Source organism: Thamnophis sirtalis, unplaced genomic scaffold (assembly GCF_051295495.1).
Source record: "Thamnophis sirtalis isolate CommonGarterSnake01/CBP01778 unplaced genomic scaffold, rThaSir2_p1.2 scaffold_9, whole genome shotgun sequence".
In the NCBI taxonomy this organism is placed as follows: Eukaryota; Metazoa; Chordata; class Lepidosauria; order Squamata; family Natricidae; genus Thamnophis; species Thamnophis sirtalis.
This window is the reverse complement of record NW_028261389.1, coordinates 73,073,354-73,087,785: the sequence shown is the minus strand read 5'-3', so window position 1 is coordinate 73,087,785 and position 14,432 is coordinate 73,073,354. Positions and strand designations below refer to the sequence as shown.

The window sequence follows — 14,432 nt, the reverse complement described above, 5'->3', positions numbered from 1 at the left end:
AGGAGAAAAGAAAGGAGGGAAGGCAGGGGAGAAGGAAGTAAGGGGGGAGGGAAGAAAAGGGTATGGAAAAGAAGAAATGAGGGAAGAGAAGAGGGAGGGAAGGAATAAGATACCTAACCTTTGATGTTTATAATGATTTGATAGTATGGGAATATCTCGAAATGTAGTTGTATTGTTTTTTTACAAGTTATGGATGTTGTATTTTCTTTTTACCAATAAAATCTTTTTTAAAAATTTTAAAAAAAAAGAAAAGAAAAGAAAAAGTTCTTTTCTTCCTCAAAAGCTAGGTGCGTCTTATATTTCGGAGCATCTTGTACTCCCAAAAATACGGTATTTTGTTTTGGCTACAAAACCCCAGCTATCTCTATTCCCCCCCTCCCTATATCTCAGCTCCAGTGTGGCAACACCAAAGTCTCAAAACGGCCATGGTCAGGTCAGCTTCAGGAGTTGACAAAGTCAACAAGAGAAGCCAGATTAATTGAACGACTACACAATTTTCCTAACCACTGTAACCATCATCTTTTAATCCCAGCTGGTGCGAAAAACCACAAGTGGACTGGAAGAACCATCTCCAAAGAGGAATCTCCCATGGCAACTCCACAAGTGTCGCCATCTTCTCCAAATGAGGCACGGAAGCTCCCCGAGGGTCTCCCTGTGTTGGAAGAACCAGTTGGAAGAGGAAGCCTGAGTGAAGTGCCTCCCGAAGGAGGAGATTCCTACCCAGTGAAGTCCTCCAAATCTTCCCGAATAAAGCCTTATAAGCAGAAGGAGCTTATGACGACTATCCATGGGGAAACTGGGCTAGCAAAACAGGTGAAGGGACACACCTGGGACAGGTGGTTTAAGTGTGTGGCCTGTGAGAAGAGCTTCAGCAGAAGATCGAGCTGGTTAGTACATCGGCGGAGCCACGCAAATACGATGGGTTTGGTAAGCCTTGGGCCAACCTTTGGCCGAAGAGTAAGGTTTCCAATCTATACGGCAGCCCACCTGCTAAAGGCAACCAACAATGTCAAAAGCCAGACGAGGAAGCACGGAGCAGAGGGAACGTACCGCTGCCAGAAGTGCATGAAGATATTTTTTCTTCAAGAGAACTTTGTCAAGCATCAGAAAATCCATTTGCCACCAGTGCCAGACGAACCTCAAGCAGGTATGGTTGGCCTTTGGCTTTTGGGAAGAGATGGGCGGTTCACACAAATTGCTCAAAGACGAATGGTGGATTAGTGTGGGGTGCAGAGGCGGTCACTTTGGTGTAGGTGTTTTACAACCAATTTGCAGTGAAGTTAATACAGGTAGTCCTTGATTTACAGCAGTGCGTGTCGTGAGCATTTGAAGTTACAACAGCACTGGAAAAAGGGATTGATGCTCGTTTTTCAGATTAACAACTGTAACAGCATCCCTGTGATCGCATGAATCTCTCTTCTCTCGTCTCGTCGTCTCTCTCATCTCCTTTCTTCTCTCCACTATTCTCCTCTCTTCTCTCCTCTCTTCTCTCTCCTCTTTCTTTTCTACTCTCTTCTCTTCTTTCTTCTCTCCACTATTCTCCTTTCCTCTCTCCTCTTTTCTCTTCTCTCTCCTCTCCTCTTCTTTCTTCTCTCCACTATTCTCCTCTCTCCTCTCTCCTCTCTCCTCTTCTCATTCTTTTCTTTTCTACTCTACTCTCCTCTTCTTTCTTCTCTCCACTATTTTCCTTTCCTCTCTCTTTTCTCCTCTTTTCTCTTCTCTTCCCTTCTCTTTTCTCCTCTCCTCTCTCCTCTCCTCTTCTTTCTTCTCTCCACCCTTCTCCTTTCTTCTCTCCTCTTCTCTTTCTTTTCTACTCTCTTCTACTTTTTCTTCTCTCCACTATTCTCCTCTCCACTCTCCTCTTTCTCTTCTCTTGTATTTTCTCCTCTCTCTCCTCTCCTCTCCTTTCTTCTCTCCACTATTCTCCCCTCTACTCTCTCCTCTTCTCATTCTTTTCTACTCTCCTCTCCTCTTCTTTCTTCTCTCCACTATTCTCCTTTCCTCTCTCCTCTTTTCTCCTCTTTCTCTTCCCTTCTCTTTTCTCCTCTCCTCTCTCCTCTCCTCTTCTTTCTTCTCTCCACCCTTCTCCTTTCTTCTCTCCTTTTCTCTTTCTTTTCTACTCTCTTCTACTCTTTCTTCTCTCCACTATTCTCCTCTCCACTCTCCTCTTTCTCTTCTCTTCTATTTTCTCCTCTCTCTCCTCTCCTCTTCTTTCTTCTCTCCACTATTCTCCTTTCCTCTCTCCTCTTTTCTCCTCTTTTCTCTTCCCTTCCCTTTTCTCCTCTCCTCTCTCCTCTCTTCTTCTTTCTTCTCTCCACTATTCTCCTCTCTCCTCTCTCCTCTTCTCATTCTTTTCTACTCTCCTCTTCTTTCTTCTCTCCACTATTTTCTTTTCCTCTCTCTTTTCTCCTCTTTTCTCTTCTCTTCCCTTCTCTTTTCTCCTCTCCTCTATTCTCCTCTCTCCTCTCCTCTTTTCTTTTATCTTCTCTATTCTATTCTTTCCTCTCTTCTTTGCTCCCCTCCCCTCCCCTCCCATTCATTCTCCCTTATCCCTTATCCCTTATTCTATTTCTATTCTTCTCTCTACTCTTTCTATTCTATTTTCATGTCTATGAAGATTTTCCATGATTCAGGTCATGGTTGTCTCAGAGGCGCTTTTTCCAAAAGACAACTGGATTTTTTTCCCGTTTGAAAACATTTCGCTTCTCCCCTGAGTTCGTGAACTGAAGAAGCTTCTTAGATGAGGAGCAGAAGGGTTTCAAAGGGAAAAAAAACAAGAACATCCAGCTGATTTTTGGAAAAAGCACCTTTGGAACTTTATTGGCAACAATGACTGACCCTCTTCAGGCTGCTGCTTAAGCCAAGAACTCAAGACAAACAAACCTTTTTTGTGCTTGTATTTTGTGGGCGAAGAAGCTCAGCATCCTGCACTGTAGAAAATTAACTTCATTAACTGCCCGCTGGAGGGTTTGTGAAGTTCCAAGCTCAACTCTTGAAGCTTCAAACCACGGTAACCCTTTAACACAGCGGTCACAAACTGGTGGTCCGTGGACCATGGGGGTCCACAAGAAAATTTTAGTGGTCCCGCAGAAAAATTATTTGCATTTTTTATATCGCACTAAATCAGGGTTCCTCAAACTACGGCCCCTGGGACGGATATGTGCAATGAACGTTTGTGTTGCTGCAGAGAGTCTCCCCCTTCGGGGTCTTTTTGTGTGGGTCGGAGTGGGGCAGAAATTCTGATTTGGGGTCTGCTTCAGCCTCCTGGTGTGGGGCTTTGGGTGAAGGCTGGAGGGAAGTGCCGCTGGTGATGAAGAGCCGGAGGGCCCCGTTCCAGTGGGACCGCATCATGGCCTGGAACTGGCTAACCATCTCAGCCTGCTGAGCCTCCAGGCGCCGGTTTCTGGTCTTGCACTCCCGCAGTCTTCCCTCTGCTTGGAAAGCCTACGCTCAGTGAGGTGCTTCTGCTGAGCCTCCTTCTCGGTCAGATCCATTTTGAACTGAGCTGTTTTGCCAACTCTTTCTCATGGTGGCTGCTTAGCTCCAACAACTGCTTCCTGTTGGGGCCCTAAGGAGCCCGAGTGGGCAGGGGAGGAGTGGGTGGGAGGGGAGGGGCAAGTAGAGGCCGGTGAGGCGCCCCTCGATGTAAGTGACATCAAGCTGGCCACGCCCACCCAATCACATGACCACCTAGCCACGCCCACCCAGCCTGTCATTAGGCAGATCCTATTAGTGGTCCGCGGGATTTAAAATTATGAGTTTAGTGGTCCCTGAGGTCTAAAAGGTTGGTGACTCCCTGCTTTAACATGTAGTCTTTTCCCCTGCTTCCTTCTAGGGAATCCTTGTGTTGACCAGAAAGGTGGAGAAGAGGATGCGGGAAGGGAGCATACTGAATCCCTGCTTGAGGAAGGTAAGCGTTTAAACATTCAGTTGGATTGTTGTGTTGTGTTGTGATGGGAAATGACAACACCAACCTCTTTCTCCACAGTGACCAAGATCAGGAATAATTTTGACCTGCTTATCCTCAACCAAGAAGTCCAGCTCCAGGTTTTGCAGGGAATCCAGAGCCAATTGAATGTTCTTCTGCCTGGAAATGATTTAATCAATTCCAACGTATGCAGCCTTGGCCTTCTGTTGAGTCAGCAAACAGCGGCAATCAAATCCATCTCTGCCCCTTTCTTTCACAATCCCAGGGATCTCCTTCCAGAACCTACACCTCATTTTTCTTCTTAAATATCCTCTTTGTCCCATATAAAGCTCCGGGACCTCCTGATGAGCTTCCGGTTTTTGTTTTTATTTTTAGAAGGTCACAAACCTTTCCTGAAGACATTGTTTTGGACAGACGCAACCGTATGTCTACCACACAGCTCAAATGTCGTTTTAATATAATTGGCTCGACTCATTCCACCGGGGTAGCTATTCCCAAATTTTAATGTAGGTTTCCTTCGCGTGAAGGGGACTGTCTTGCTTCATTTAGACCCAGTTTAGCCCAAGATTGTTCCATCTGCCTTTGCATTTGTAGTCGAACCGTGGAGAGATCTTGTGTTTTTGGTTTCTTTATATGAATGGAAAAGCACCAGGAGTGGGATTGAAAAATGTTAGCAACCGGTTCTCTGCCCGGTAGGCTGGGTGGGCGTGGCCATGGTGGGCATGGCCTACTCGGCCTCCTGCACCATAGCGGGGGTGTGTTTACCCTTCCCAGACTCCGAAGGCTTTCCTCCCCAGGCTCCAGAGGCTTTCGCCCTCTCGGAGGCTCAAGGAAAGCCTCTGGAGCCTCCGGAAAGATGAAAATGGCCTCCCCCAGGCTCCAAAGGCCCAATGGAGGCTGAAAACAGGCTCATTTCTGGACTTCCAGATGGCCCAATTTTCACCCTCTCCAGGCTCTAGAGGCTTTCCTCGAGCCAGGGGGAGGGTGAAAACAGCCTCCCCCTGGCTCTGGAGGCCTTCCAGAGGCTGGAAACCAGCCAGTTTCTGGATTTCCAGAACTTCCGGGAGAACTTCCCTTTTTTCGCCCTCCCAGAGCCTCTGCGCAGGCCCTGCACTTACCTGGCATGATGAACAGGCCGCGTGGAGAATCTTGGGAGGGGTGGGTGTGGCCAGCCAGTCGGTTCAGCAAACCAGATGTAAAATTAACATCCGGTTCCACCAGACCGCTCCAAACCGGTTGAATCCCACTCCTGAAAAGCACTCTGTAATATTAAATTGTGAGATATCTGTTTTAACACACAACTAACCAACAGCTATTAATTTTTAAATCCACCTCGAGGGCTGGGCCTGTGGTGATAGTCACTGCTTTAACATCTCTCTAGATGTCAGTGTCTCTAGACAAATGTTATCCCAGCAAGGTGGGCACCCTCGCCAACACTCACTTCAAGTTGAGTGACGTTATGTTGAATAGGTCAAATCTTATTCAGGCCCCAAGGCTTCCAAGGCTTTGGCATCTTGAAAGAATGAGCTTCGGGGGAAGAACACCAACTTAATTTGCTTGTATTTTTAACCTCAGGGTTTTTTAGCTTTTCTTCTTTTGTCCAGAGAATGGAGAAGACCTGCTTTCCCTTTAAAAAGAAATTGCTTAACTTCTATGACATTCTATGGATCCCTGATGGGCATTTGGTTAAGTAGTTTGGGAAGTTGTGACACAAGCTTCCACTGTGCCTTTTTAACCCTTGTTAACAATAGAGTGCGGATTTCTGATTTGGTTTGGCAACCGGCTCCATTATCAAACCAATTAAATAAACATGATATACTGACTTAATTCTGTGCTGTTCTTGTTGTGGCCCGCCGGCCAATCGCTTAATCCATTGCATGCTTGTATGTCCAATCTGAAGATTTTATTATGAAACAAACTCTTTAGCCTTCTTAGCAGTTAGACTTATATACCGCTTCATAGGGCTTTCAGCCCTCTCTAAGCGGTTTACAGAGTCAGCATATTGCCCCCACAGTCTGGGTCCTCATTTCACCCACCTCGGAAGGATGGAAGGCTGAGTCAACCTTGAGCCGGTGAGATTAGAACCGCTGAACTGCAGATAACAGTCAGCTGAAGTGGCCTGCAGTACTGCACCCTAACCACTGCGCCACCTCGGCTCTTAAGTGCAAGTCCAGTAGAAATCAGTTCGCATCCAGCATGAAAATTATACCATTCAGTATTCCTGGGTAGAAGATATTCAGGGCCAATTTTCATGCTTCAACTGGCCCAACAAAACCGGTAAATGTCATAGTAAAAAGTGCAGCTTTATAGAGATGATGTGACGGATGTCGAGACATAAAGTCAACGCCCATTTGCAACAATCATTTAATCGTAGTAATGGTGATAGTACTGTGTTGTGGCATGCTGGCAGCCAGTGTAACTGGCGGCAGAGTCTGACAGTGAGGCGGAACATGGGGAGGAACATGGGGCAGTCCTGGGGGCTGAGGAAAGCTCAGATGAGGTCTCTGCATCGAAAGCAGAGAGAGAGAGAGTTAGACAGCAGTGAGGCAGAAGAACAGCTGGAGCCTGTTCCCAGTGTGCACATTTGCAGAGCTCCAGAAGACAAGAACAACTAAGAAAGCAGGGTCGACTTAAGAATAATAGCAATAGCAATAGCAGTTAGACTTCTATACCGCTTCATAAGGCTTTCAGCCCTCTCTAAGTGGTTGACAGAGTCAGCATATCGCCCCCAACAATCCGGGTCCTCATTTCACCCACCTCGGAAGGATGGAAGGCTGAGTCAACCTTGAGCCGGTGAGATTAGGACCGCTGAACTGCAGATAACAGTCAGCTGAAGTGGCCTGCAGTACTGCACCCTAACCACTGCACCACCTCGGCTCACAAGCCACACCTTGGAGGTGATCGGCCCCTCCCATAGGAAACAAAAGAGGAGCGAATGGGGAGTGGGGCTTGTGCAGGAAACAATTTGTTCATTCGGTCCGGAAAGTTCTGTTTGTGATTATAAGAGACTCTGTGCCAAATTTTGCTTTGCCCTGTGTTTGGAAACTAGTTACGTACCTGGCAATGCTCTAAATGAGATAAGGTGCGTGTGGATAAACATTCCTGTTTGCCCAAAGCCTTGCTGACTGTGAGTGAAAGGCATTCACAGTCGTGTAAATAAAAGAGGTTTTGTCGGGACCAAGATTTGCTTCTTGCTTTCAAAGGAAGCCTGAGTCAGAACAATTCTTTAGCTTCTGCCTTATTTCTTTCTCACCTCAAACACGTCAGCTGTCTTTGAGAGAGATGGTAGGTACAGAAATGTGAACAAAAAATTGATTGGATAAAGTACATCTCTAAGCACCAGAGGTATAACTTTGCTCATTGAATCTCTCCTTTTTAGGAACAAATGCTATGGACATAGGATCCTTAAGAACTTCCGGAAAATGAACTTCCGGTTTCCAGTGCGTGCATGCTCATGGGGCAGCTCTTCTTCCAGTTTCTGGCATGCATGCACACAGGACGGTCAGCTGGCCGGCACGCATACGCGCATGCACAAAGGTCAGCTGATCATTGCATGCACACCAGAAATCCGGAAGAGGCCAACAAAACTGGTAGATGTCAGAGTGAAAAATGCAGCTTCATAGAGATGATGTGATGGAGGTAGAGACACAAAGTCAATGCCCATTGCAACAATCATTTAATAATAGTAGTGGTGACAGTACCGTGTTGTGGCCTGCTGGCAGCCAGCAGAGCTGGCAGCAGAATCGGACAGTGAGGAGGTTGGGGCGGAACATGGGCCCGTCCTGGGGGCGGAGGGAAGGTCAGGCAAGGGCTCTGCATCGGAGTCAGAGAGGGAGTAAGACAGCTGTGAGGCAGAGGAACAGCTGGAGCCTGTTCCCAGTGTGTGCATAAACAGAGGTGCCAGAAGACAAGAACAACTAAGAAAGCAGGGTTGACCTAAGAGGAAAGCCACACCTTGGAGGTGATTGGCCCCTCCCATAGGAAACAAAGAGGAGCGAATGGGGAGTGGGCTTTTGCAGGAAATCATTCATTCATTCAGTGGTGTCAAGAGTGGAACGTTCTGTTCGTGACTATAAGAGACTCTGTGTCAAGTTTTGCCTTGCCCTGTGTTTGGAAACTAGTTATCTTGCAGTGCTCCAAACGAGATTAGGTGCGTGTGGATAAACATTCCTTTGAAAGACTGTTTGCTAAAGCTTTGCTGACTGTGAATGAAAGTGAATACAAGAGGCTTTGTCAGGACCAAGACTTTGCTTCTTGCTTTCTAAGGAAGCCATACTGGTTAGAGTAAGTCTCTTGTGCTATCTATCGAATGCATAAACCGTTGAAAGATATCTTGAAGCCGACAGATACCAAAGTTGATTGGAAGTCACGAAGGTCTTTCCAGGGCCTAGCGAACAATTGCCAGGAAAGCGCAGTCAATGTCTAAGGGTGCTGGAAGCGTAGCTGAAAAACTTGTAGCAGAGGTTTAATAAAAAACACCATAAATCTTGAGCGACTTTTGATCTTGCAACGAATATACGCCAGGTGATCACAAATAGAAGGACCTTCAGTGCATAGTGGATGGTCTTTAGCCTGAGAAAACAGAGAAGCGAAAAAGAGGAGCTGAAATATCAATGCTAAGATAGTTCACAACACAACACAGGGCACAACCAAAACCTGGACTATAGAGAGTGTGATGGAATATCAATAACAGGACAAAATAATAGAATAACAGAATTGGAAGGGACCTTGGAGGTCAATTAGTCCAACAATAGCAGTAGCAATAGCAGTTAGACTTATATACCGCTTCATAGGGCTTCCAGCCCTCTCTAAGCGGTTTACAGAGTCAGCATATTGCCCCCAACAACAATCCGGGTCCTCATTTTACCCACCTCGGAAGGATGGAAGGCTGAGTCAACCCTGAGCCGGTGAGATTTGAACAGCCGAACTGCAGAACTGCAGTCAGCTGAAGTAGCCTGCAGTGCTGCATTTAACCACTGCGCCACCTCGGCTCCTCACCCCGCTTAAGGAGAAAAGAGTATACCATTCTGGACAAATGGCTGTCCAAACTCTTCTTGAAAACCTCCAGCGGTGGGCGCAACTGCAATTTCTAGGGCAGGGGTATCAAACTCGATTTCATTGAGGGCTGCATCAGGGTTATGGTTTACTTTGGGGGGCGGGGGGGGGCAGAGGTGGGTTCCTACCAGTTCGCACCTATTCAGTAGAACCGGTTCGTCAAATCTACCGAACCGGTTAGAAGAGGTTCCACCAGTGGATCCGGAAAGTAGGCCACACCTACAGAAGAGGCTCCAAAAATTTTTTTGAAACCCACCACTGGTCCTTGGATATGATTATTCTACACTATCATGCTCATATTTATAAAACTCAGGGCCTCTGTGAAAGGTAAGGATGACTACTGCGTTTGTGGTGCAATCAGAGCATTGCGTGTGTTGAAGTTGTTTTAACGCAAACCAAAGATGCCTTTTAAAAATACAAGTTTACATCCTATTCTTATGCAGGCCAGTGCTGTGTGTGAGGTAATTTAAGGTGGTTCTGACAAGTGTCGTCGGCATCTTCATATCCGGTCACATGGGCGGCAAGCCACTCCCATCCAGTTACATGGGCGGCAAGCCACTCCCACAAAGGAGGCCACACCCACAGAGTAGGTTCGAACAATTTTTGAAACCCACCACTGGCGGGGGGGAGTGTGCAAAGGTGGGCATGGCCAGCTCAACATCACTTGTGTTGGAGGCGCCTGTGGTGGCCTGAGCACTCTGCCAGTGAAAAAGGCTCCAGAGCTCCGTTTTCACCTGCGATGACCTCCTGCAGCTCTCAGTCAGTGAAAATGAAGCTCCGTTTCTGCTGGCAGTGGCACTGTGGGCTGATCCTTCACTGTTTCCAAGTGGCCCAGTGGGCCAGTTCTAAGCACCCCAAAGCCAGATCTGGCCCCTGGCCTCCTTGCATTTGATGTGTTCTAGAGACAAGTGGTTCCACTGATTAATTATTCTCACTCAAATTTCTTCTTATTCTAGGTTGGATCTCTCCTTGGTAGTTTTCCACCAGTTACGTCTTATCCTGCCCTCAGAGATTTTGGGGAAAAGATTGATCCTCTACTCTCTTGTGACAACTTCTCCAAGATTGGAAGACTGCTATCATGTCACCCCAATCCTTCTCTTCATTAGACTAGGCATTCCCAATTCCTGCAACTGTTCTTCATATGTTTTAGCCTCCGGCTCCCTCATCAGAAGCAGAAAAAGAGAAGCATCCACATTTCACACCTCTGCTTTGTGGTGACTAAACACAATTTAATTCACTGAAAGCATCTGCTTTCGGGTGAGGAAAGTTAACACAGAAGATGGTATATGCCTTACTTTCTGATCGTCCCAAAGGTGCTTTTTCAAGAGGCAACTGGACTTTCTGGGTTTGTCATCCGAGAAGCTTCTTCAGCTCTGACTGGATGATGGGGAATGGAAGGATCCAGTCCATCCAGTCAGAGTTGGAGTTTCGTGAATGAGAAGCGAAACGTCGTCAAAGAAAAACCGAAAAGTCCAGTTGCCTCTTGAAAAAAGCACTTTTGGGACAGCCATGAAACTGGATGACTGAGAATCTTTATGGACACTTACATTCTAATATGCTGTTGGGCCGCAGGAATTCCAGCCATGTCTTCCTTCAGCAGATATTTCTTAGTTCCCAAGTAGTAATTTTGTATGTATTCTGACCAATTCACTTGACAAACATCAAAGGGGAATAACTGGAATAAAATGGAGAAGAGAATATCGAAGAAGGGTGGAAGGGCTATTTCATTCTTTTTTTTTTAATAAACATTTTTTTAAATTTTTACTAAACAAACAACACACAAAAATGATCATCTTACATTACATCTTGTAGAAAGGGTGTCAATTGGTTACAATAAGCTTTCGTGCATGTCTTCCAGAATCATTACTTACATTCATATCGAGTATCAAAGTTCTTAATGAGTCTTACTTTCAACATACGATAGTTCTCATTTAACTGAAATTGTTTTAATGTCCTTTTGCCTAGAATAATCCCTAGTTTAAAAAAAAAATCACAGCCACCTAATGGCATTTCATTAATTATTACAAAGTCATCCAATAGCCTTAAACCTTTATAACACATTCTAAACAAAAATTAGTTCGTGACCCATCAAAACCACGTTCCACAAAAGCGCGGTCGACGAAATCGCGTATGTGACGTCATCACAACGCGACGAAAAAGATCGAAAAATTGAAATAAAAATTAAATTACAGCAAGCTGATTCACATAAAGGTAAGGGTTAGGTTAAGGATTAGGGTTAGATTTAGAGCGTTAGCGTTATGTTTAGCGTTAGGTTAAGGGTTAGCGTTAGGTTTTTCGTTAGGTTAAGGGTTAGGTTTAGGGTTAGGTTTAGGGTTAGGTTAAGGGTTAGGTTTAGGGTTAGGTTTGGGGGGGTTAGGGTAAGGTTTTCGCTTTATTTTTACATTTTTCAATCTTTTTCGTCGCGCTGTGATGACGTCACATACGCGCTTTCGTCGACCACGATTTTGTCATCCGCGGTTTTGTGGTGGAACCAATTAGTTGACAAAATATCTGAGCCCTTTCCTCCCCTCAAATCACTGTTTACAATTTGTGTCCACGTTCCTTTTATTACGATAGTACATGTATGTATCATTAACTGTATCCCTTATCCTTATCATTCCATTGTTAGTTGTTACAATTAATAATGGTTAACAAAAAATCCTTTACTGTTATATCTATTTTCTTCTCATCAAACCAACATATATGATGTTGTGCCCTGCAAGTGGCCAGAGGAGTTGGTGGCAGACTCAGACAGTGGGGAGGTTGGGGAGGAACCTGGGCCAGTCCTGGAGTCTGGGGAAGGCTCTGACGAGGGCTCTGTGTTGGAGGCAGAGAGGGGGCCAGGGCCATCCGACATTTATCAGCTGCCTTTGGAATTGGAGATCAGTGGAGCAGAAGAACAGTGGAGCCTGTTCCTGATGTGCGCATGGGCAGAGCTGCCAGGAGAAGGGAACAGTTAAAGAACAAGGGCAGATTGGGGAGTAAAGGCACAGGTGGATGGTGAATGGCCCCCTCCCATAGGGAATAAAGAGGAGTGAAAGGGGAGGGGAGTTTGCAGGAGACAATTTGTCCATTTAATTAGTGTGAAGATTTGTTTGTGACTCTCCGAGACTCCTTGCCAAGTATTTTCTTGTTACAGCCATTGTGTTTGGAAGATGTCAGCCTGGCAGCTCTCCAAGCCTGATAAGGTCTGTGGTTGTAAATTCACCCTTGAAATTTGCTGGATGTGAATGAGAGGAATTCACATTAGCTTAATTAAAAAAAAAAGAGTTTTGTTGGGACAAGGAGTCTGCTTCGTGATTTTGTGATGCCTAGGTCAGAACATTTGCTTTACGCTGAATATTACATGAAATGACTTCTGAATAATAAATTTAGCTTTGGAGGAGAAAATTCCTCATTAATCTCGCTGATCCCACTAACCAGGACAGGACTCTAGGCCTTGGGTATCCCTCATTTTTCATATCTAAGACTAGCTAAGATAAATGAAAAATGTGGGGCGGGGAGTGAAAAATAAGTGAAAAAAATGGTTAGGCAGATGCCGAGGACTTCCACTTGATTATTTTCTTAATTTTCTTTTGCTCACTGAATTGTCAGTGAAGGAGAGGCTGTATGTAGCTGTCCATTTCCTCAATTAGATGTTTGTTTGTTACAAAAAAAAAATTCAATGTGCCCTAGTCCTTAACTCTAGAACTGTCTCCCTTTATCTACCATATTTCCACACAGGAAATATGTCCAGATAAGATAATTCTACTTTATGGTAAAGCTACTGTCAACTCTACATGTTGTCATGGGGACAGAATGAGTGGGAGTGCATTCCATGGATACTGCCAGATGGAATGGGATCTCAGATTACTGCTGCTGGATTGGGAGAGGTGTATCTATTGGGTAGCGTGATTTATGACACAGACTGAGGTGAGGGGGGAACAGGTAAACTTCAGAAGCAAATAAAACAAAGCAAAGATTTGACTGTGAACAAATCTTGCCTAATTAAGCTATCAACAAATCACTGGTTTTTGTATTAAAACATTGGTTCGAATATTATGAATCAATTATGGTATTGTTAGGAAACTTGACAGCTACATTAGCAGAGTTTTGTGAGCCTGAAATACCGTTCTCCTTTTTTCTATTTTTATAGGCCAAAAAAACTGAGGAGGGTCTTTTTTGAACCTCTTGCCTCACCCATTTTCCAGCTGGGGGCTACGTTGCCTCTTATCTGATCATTCTCTAAGCAACATCTTTTCAAATGCATCTCCCAAGGTCTTTCCCACACATCATTACATGGACTGACCACTTCCACAGGGCTCTGAGAAAGGAATTTGTCCTTTCGGAAAGCAACTAGAATCTACCCTGAATAGACATTTTAAATATCCATGAGGATGTAGTGGTTCAGTAAAATATTCAGGACTGGGAGAGACATGGGAACAAAGTCAGCCAATGAATAGGCATAGCAACTAAGTCAGCCAATGGGAGCTTAAACAGATCTGAGTCTGTGCAGAGAATTGAAACAGAAACTTAAGCAGGCTGTTGCTCTGAGAAGTAAACTAGCAGTCTGTCTGGGCTTGCCTGCTGAAATGGAACTAACTGCTTGTGTTTGCCTGTAACTCTTCTGCCTTGGGTTTACTTGGAAGAACCACCTGTTGGTATTGTACATTTATTCATCTATTCTTATATATATAAAGAAGTTAATGAATCCAGCTGAATCATTTATCTGTGTGGGTGTTCTGGATTTGATTGTATGCAACAAACTCTCTCATTACGTTTTTGTCTTTTTGATTGAGCTCTTTCATCAACATGTTTGTATTGTCGGAGCTCCAATCCCAGGAATGACTGGTAAAATATTCAAGGCGACTCATGGCCTTTTCCAAGCGAGTAAAAAGCTTCCTCATCCTGAAAGACAGAATAGAAACATATGAAACATCTGGGGTTCTAGCATCCTACGTCAAAACAACTGGGCAGGGGATCATTTGAAAAGTTCTTGGTGCCACAATCCTCTAGGACAGGGGTCCCAACCTTTTCTATACCCTGCATCCCTAGAATGCTTCTGATATATTCTCGATATATATATATTTAGGCATACCAGGTGCCTTGACAAAACATCTAATCATTCCCCTGGCTCAGCTGATAAGGGAGGAGAGCTTGTGGCTTAGAGGTTAATATAACTGCCTAACATGTAAAATAGCTCAAGTTCAAATCCCAGGAAGGGTATGGTTAGCTTTGAAACTTCTAAACCCAGGTTTTTGCACCCCCTGGAATATTGTCTCATTACCGGCCGGGGGTGGGCGGGGGAGGTTGACCCGCCAGCAGCCAGCAGAGCTGGCAGCAGGGTCAGACAGTAAGGAGGTTGGGGAGGAACATGGGCCAGTCCTGGGGGCTGAGGAAAGCTCAAGTGAGGGATCTGCATCGGAGGCAGAGAGGGAGCTAGACAGCAGTGAGGCAGAGGAACTTCTGG

The 14,432-nt window shown here is 45.2% G+C and overlaps 2 protein-coding genes across 2 annotated transcripts in view; one reads left to right on the top strand and one right to left on the bottom strand.

Moving 5' to 3' along the window:
• The first annotated feature begins 588 nt into the window (after positions 1 to 588).
• LOC148044192 (uncharacterized) lies at positions 589 to 4,233 on the top strand. The gene is made up of 3 exons (XM_087722570.1): positions 589 to 1,147; positions 3,836 to 3,910; positions 3,989 to 4,233. Exons 1-3 carry the CDS (start codon positions 589 to 591, stop codon positions 4,231 to 4,233), a joined length of 879 nt encoding a protein of 292 aa, XP_087578696.1.
• Positions 4,234 to 8,151: 3,918 nt separating this feature from the next.
• Positions 8,152 to 14,432, bottom strand: part of LOC148044190 (fatty acyl-CoA reductase 2-like) — a 36,014-nt gene continuing 29,733 nt past the window's right edge. Inside the window, exons 10-12 of the mRNA XM_087722567.1 lie at positions 13,741 to 13,870; positions 10,531 to 10,658; positions 8,152 to 8,500 (exon numbers count right to left, since the gene is read on the bottom strand). Coding sequence (XP_087578693.1) covers positions 8,344 to 8,500; positions 10,531 to 10,658; positions 13,741 to 13,870 — 415 coding nt within the window. The 3' untranslated portion in view covers positions 8,152 to 8,343. The remainder of the gene's footprint in view (positions 8,501 to 10,530; positions 10,659 to 13,740; positions 13,871 to 14,432) is intronic.